A 6,362-nucleotide genomic window follows, 5' to 3' on the forward strand; every position below is an offset into this window, starting at 1 on the left:
GTTTTGTGTTTTTTGAATGTAAAAATAATGGAAAAACACGGGATTTTTTAAATTTGAATTCGATGAGAGTGCTAACGGGCTTGTACTGTTGTAAATGTGGACCAGTTTGTTTGCTTATGGACCGTGTCCGAAAAGAAATTGACTAGTGTGGCTAATGTCAAAACTCAAGAAAATGCTTTTATTTATTTATTTATTTTTGGCTGAAAAGAAAAACTCAGGAGAATGCTAATTCTTGAAAATAATAAAAAATTTATTATTATTATACCAATGTAAAAAATTTCCTCTAAATCAGTTTGTTAAAATCTTCTTCAATTCATTATTTACAACGATTTATAAAATCTGTGGGGATAAAGGAACTGAGTGGGAGTATTGGGTCGTGGGCCATGCCTGAGGATGCCAAGATGCCCGAGGATAATCAATCAGTCAGAAGGGCTTGTGAGTTGGTGGACTGAAGACAAGGATCGATAATGATGAGCAAGTGATGTCTCCTGATGAGCCAAACTTCCTTGGGAGGCGACGTGAGAGTCTGGAGCTTGACCACCCAGCATTTGCCGTGTGAGAGACAACCATGCTGGGGAAGATAAGTTTTGGAGAAAAGAGTTAACAGTAAATTAAGAAAAATATGAGAAGAAGGCTGCTACCACTACATTAAATGCTCTGCACCTAAACAACTGGTCGCATTTATGTGGAAGTGATGTCTGAATAGTGATCTTCAGCTTTATAGCTACACACAGAGACTCTAGGAAGTTTCTAATGGGACAAACATCCAAGAGATCATCTATCTAATCAACAAGTGGAAGGCTATGATGAAAGGAGAGGGAAAAGCTATATAAGGGGAGAACCTCCATGAAGGAGGGGCATCGGATCTGAGAGAAAAAGAAAAGAAAGAACTCTGTGTACTCACAAAAATCAGGAATTTATATAAGAACATACCCTTCTTGGATTTGACCTAGGAATAGTTTTCTCTTCAAAGTATACTTTTCAATCATTATAGCACTAAACCAATCTATTGTGGCCCATACTTGATTCATTAAGTCTTCACCTGTTAAATCTACACTCTAACAAATCTATTGTTGTGGGCTTATTGGGTCATCACTCACATTTGTTGGGCTAAGGGTCAATTTTAGTCCTTACAAAATCATTTGCATGAAGTATTATTTAAATATGTTAAGTGATTCAATAAATAAGTTATAAAACTAAAAATATATGTGAAATGTTATATTAATTATAACAGTAAATTTGAAGAATTTTTCACCAAACTGGTTCACAGATAAACATTTCCCTTAAATTTGTTGTAAATGAAGTCAATTAATTTAATAGCATCATATATCATAATTTGCCAAGTTTATAATAGCATGTTCATTCTTGATATATTAACTAGTAAGCAAACAGAAGTTCATTATGGGTGAGAGTCTCTTATCCTCGTGGAAGCTCACCATGTCTAGGCCAAATTGACATCGTAAAATCATATTGAAATTACCATATCATTGATATCTAATTGTCCTTTAGTTTTGAGATGGAAGTATGGATTTTCTAGCTACCTTTCGTACATTGGTAAAAAAATTTATGGTATAAACAACCTGAATTTGTCCTAGCTAAGGATAAGGGTTGGCAGTATACTTAACACATGCAAGTAGGATGGGAAGCGATGGAGCAAAAAGGAAAAATTCGCCTAATGTAAGATTTCATGCTTGATAAACTAGTTAGTGAGGTAATAACTTACTAATATACAATGTACCATATATTAGCTCAACAAACCAAGCTAATAACTTAGAAATCAACATTTTACTTTGACAAAAAGAAAGTTTGGACATTTTCAACAAGCGCTTCACTCACCATAAAAAGCTTGGGAATTACGTGTACCTTTTGTCATCTTATTATTGCATGTTGTATTTATTATTATTTATTCAAAAATATTGATCTCTATCATCTAGACAAGACACGTATTGAATATTTTTGTGTATAAGTTCCTACCCTAATTAGAACTCACAAGTTTTGTAATATGTCTAAAGTTTCACAATATTTTTCAATATTGTCAAGGGCTTTTGAAATAATGTTAAAAACATAATAAATTTTACATACACCCATTACTAACACAATTTTATTGTCTATTCTTGAAAAGGTGACAACTCAACATTTGTGAAAAAAATTATTATAAAAAGTTGTTCATTTAGATTTATTGTGTCTTCTCTTGTAGGGTAGAACTAGGGGTGGCAATTTTTATCCAAATCCACAAACCCGCCCAAAACCCACTTAATTTAGATAAGTCTTGACCTAACCCAATTAAATATTTGGGTTAAATGGATAAGACCCAAATGGATAATTCAATTAAATGAGTTTTGATGGTTAAACCACTGGGTACCCAATTACCCATTTAAAATTTAAAGTTTAACACTTAAAAAAAAAAAAAAACTAAAACTAAAAACTAAAAACCCTAACAAACAAGAAAACATCACAGTACAGCCAGCCGCCTCTTCCTCCATCTAATGTAAAAATTTTCTCCTCCATTTTCTAGGCATTTTCTTAACTACCAAACTAGACAAAATCTAAACATCTTTCCTTCTTCCTCTATCTAAAGTTTGTCTTTCTTAGTAACTCAGATAACAAAAAGCTTTTTTGCAATGGCCCCAGTAAATGACGCGTTGCTGAGGAAGAAGAGAAAGAGAAACCGAAGTTCGAGTTGGCAGCACGGGTGACTTGGAGTGCGGCTTGGAGAGGTGCTTGTATTAACTCAGATAACTCGGTGGCTGAGTTGCAGAGACTGAGTTTCTGAAGATGAAGAAGGTGAAGAAGGTTGAGAATTTGCATGAAAACCATTGTGATTGGAAATCGAAAATCGGAATCCTGTCCATTTCATAACGCAAAGAGCTCAAGGTGGACTGGTGGAGGAAGAAGTCGAGGAAGGGACGAAAACCATTGTGATTGAGTTTTTCTTTAAGTTTTCTCATTTTTTTTTTCTTTGGGTACTTTGTCTCTGTTTGGTTGTGGAGAAAAGTGAAACAAAAAATTAGTGTCTTGATATGATTTTCTTGCTATTTTTGTTTGAAAGGTTAGGCTTTTTACATTTTAGTGCTTTGCATATTATGTCTAATGTTTCTTGTTTGGTTGTCAAGAAAAGTGCAAGACGAAAATTAGTCTCTTGTTGAATTACTGAATATAAATTTTATAATATGAATTTTGTAATGGGTTAAATGGATAGGTTATAAATTAAATGGGTTGGGTTGGTAATGAATAATTAATTTATATATAAATGGGTCATAAATAGATAAATTGATAAATATACACCCAACCTATTTATGACCTAACCTACCCACCCCTATAAAACTCACATCCTCAACTCATATCTTACAACAAACCTATCAAAGGCCCATGGGTAGCCTAGGGTCCACCATTTTCATGACAGAAACTACGACCCTGTTTGGTTGTGTAGTTCTAACACACATTTTCACATTTTAAACAAAGTTACACACATTTCAATAAATTTTTCACTTACATGTATATCAAAAACACCCAAATAACATTACTCAAACTTCTCTATCAAACCGGCCTACATCTGACAGCTAAGAGAGTCTTGATGTATATTTTCCTGGAGTTCGTGGCTGCCAGGAATAAGGCTACAATTGACGTCTGTGAGTTCTAATGTCCCAACACTGCCTTCGCATTCATGACATGTTTGGCTCCGGGATGGCACCAACAACAAAACAGTTGCCAAAGCTACAACAGCAACAACGAACACTGGAGAACAAAACTTCCCTCGAGTTTGACCTGAGTCTTGAAGTGGATCGAGCATAGCTGGGCAAGAGACCATGCTTGGCGTACAGAGATTTGGGTTTCCAGTGAATGAGCCGTCCTTAAACAAGAAACACTGCCCACCACTAGGAATTCTTCCCACAAAACTATTGTAGGATAGATTGAGGATTACGAGGCTTGTCATGGAGCAAATTTCATTTGGTATATGCCCACTAAGTCGGTTGTGAGCAAGATTAAGAGTGCTGAGAATCTTCAAACTACCAATATCCTCTGGAATTTCCCCGGAGAGACTGTTTTGACTAAAATCGATGGATGAAAGTGAAGTACAACGAGATATTGAAGTCGGAATCTCACCGCTGAAGTTGTTTGAAGTGATGTTAATCTTTGACAATCTACCTATATCAAAGATTTCGCTAGGAATCTCACCTTGAAATGTATTCCTACCCAGGAATAAAGCTTGCAAGCTTTTAAGATTTCCGATTGATGGAGGGATTTTTCCCGTGATTTTATTGTTGGATAGATCAAGAATTCCAAGGGAGTCCCCTGAAATGTTGGAGGGAAGCTCGCCAGAGAAATTGTTGTGGCTAACCTCAATAATTTGCACGAGGGGTAAGTTAAAAATCCCAGCAGGAATCGTCCCGTTGAATAAGTTCATCTGAATTCGGACTTTCACTAGCGACTTACAAGCACCAAGCTCCTCGGGGATTGGTCCAGAAAAGAAATTGTCCATCAAAATCAATGTCTTCAACTTCCCTCTACATAAATCTCGTGGAATCTGACCAGTAAGTTGGTTAGATGTGACATCAAGAACTTCAAGTTTTCCATTCTGACCTAGGTTCTTCGGGAGTTCAGACGTAAAGTTGTTCTCCCATATCTGAAACACCTTAATATTTGGAAGGTCACCAATAAACGCAGGAATTCCACCGATAAGTTTGTTTTTGAACAGATTGATTAGATTGATATTTTTTAGTCGTGAAAAGCTTTCTGGGATCCCTCCAGTAAGTTTGTTAAATGAAAAGTCTAGCGTTTTCAAATTGACCAAATCAGAGAGTTCAGAAGGTATATTACCCTTGAGCTGGTTGATTTGTAGAAACAATGCTTCCAAGTTCTTCAAAAGGCCTAGACTCTTAGGAATCTCGCCCGTAAGGTTACAATTCGCCATGTCGAGGCGTTGAAGCGAACTCAAGGATCCAAGCTCCTCTGGAATACCTCCTTCAAAAGCATTGTAGTACCCAACAAACAATCTTTTGAGATTCTTTAACCTACCCAGCCTCGCAGGGATCTTGCCGGTAAGTGAATTGCCATTCAAGCCCAAGAATTCGAGGCTCTGAATCTCGGAGTAACTATCTGGAATTGGCCCAGAAAAATAGCTCCCGCCAAGACAAAGATGCTTGAGATTTTTCAAGTTCACCAGCTCTGTAGGAAGTGGCCCGGAAAAATTGTTGTTGTAAGCGTCAAGAATCTCAAGCTCTGTCATTCTCAGGGTTATTTCTCCAGGAAATTTTCCGTAGAAAACGTTATTGGAGACATTGAGGACCTTGAGTGACGTGAGGTTTGCCATCTCCATAGGAAGCAACCCCGTGAGACTGTCTACAGCGAGTGTTAAACTGACCAGCTTGTTCAATAGCCCAATCTCAGGCGAAATGAAACCGAAGAGAGGTGTGTGAGACACGTTCAAAGAAATGACTCGTGAATTCTGGTCACAGGAAATTCCGGAGAAGGAACAATGTGCTGCTGGAGACAAAGAGGGTTTCCAGTCATCCATGCCCGAGCCTTTGGGTCCAATCATTGAGGACTTGAGCTTCAAAAGTACTTCAAGGTCACCACAGCGCGAAGTAGAAACGCATACTGAGAAAAGAAAGATAATTAAAGTAAAGTGGAGGCGATTACAAGTGAAGAAGCTTCTCATTTTGTAAAGGATGACTAAAATGCTACATATGCTGGTTATCACTTATCACCATGCAGTTCAATGAAAATGGGTATTCTGTATTATGAGTTTACAACATTTTCTGTAGCTCTAACCTGCTGGAATATGGCCCTATTTAAATGTTGATTCCCTCGCAGGGTTTAACTGAAATTAATTTCTTGGATTCTTTTAAGTAATGGATTAAAAAAGAAGAATAACTTTAAAAGCACCTTTCTTTTCCAAAAGAAAAAGTGGTCAAGAAAGCCAAAAAGCACATCCACCGCCGCAAGTCTGCAACTTAAGGCCTTTTTTTTTTTTTTTTTTTTTTTTTTGGGGTTAACAAAAAATGAGTTGGGCGGGTGGACCTGCATGGCTACCCTGTCGAGGCATTACCATGCAATGGATGGGGCACCTTAAGCCTTTAACCGTAAAGTAAAATTTGACACAAAGTTCTTTTTTGAAAAATAAATTACTTTTTTTTTTAAAAAAAAGTAGCTTATTTACATCATATTTAATGAAAAATATATTTCTTAATATATTTTATTTTAATGTGTGAAAAAAAACTAAAAATTAGTTTCTTTATAATAAAAGTGGCTATATCGCTATAGTGCTTCGGCACTGTGCATCCAGAGTGTTAGCACTATGCAGAATTGTAACTGCAACAGTGCTTTGGTTTCGTGAGTCCTTTTTTTTTTTTTTTTTTTTT

The 6,362-nt window shown here is 36.5% G+C and overlaps 1 protein-coding gene across 1 annotated transcript; it reads right to left on the reverse strand.

The window, feature by feature from the left end:
• Positions 1-3,250: 3,250 nt before the first annotated feature.
• On the reverse strand, positions 3,251-5,776 carry LOC111993078 (receptor protein kinase CLAVATA1). Its single transcript, XM_024024931.2, has one exon. The coding sequence runs from the start codon at positions 5,657-5,659 to the stop codon at positions 3,548-3,550; it is 2,112 nt and encodes a 703-aa protein (XP_023880699.1). The 5' UTR covers positions 5,660-5,776; the 3' UTR covers positions 3,251-3,547.
• Positions 5,777-6,362: the final 586 nt, after the last annotated feature.

This window comes from Quercus suber, unplaced genomic scaffold (assembly GCF_002906115.3).
Source record: "Quercus suber isolate HL8 unplaced genomic scaffold, Cork oak 2.0 scaffold_16, whole genome shotgun sequence".
Lineage (NCBI taxonomy): Eukaryota > Viridiplantae > Streptophyta > Magnoliopsida > Fagales > Fagaceae > Quercus > Quercus suber.

Coding starts and splice junctions, on each gene's coding strand:
- LOC111993078 (XM_024024931.2), bottom strand. CDS start 5,659: ATGAGAAGCTTCTTCACTTGTAATCGCCTCCACTTTACTTTAATTATC.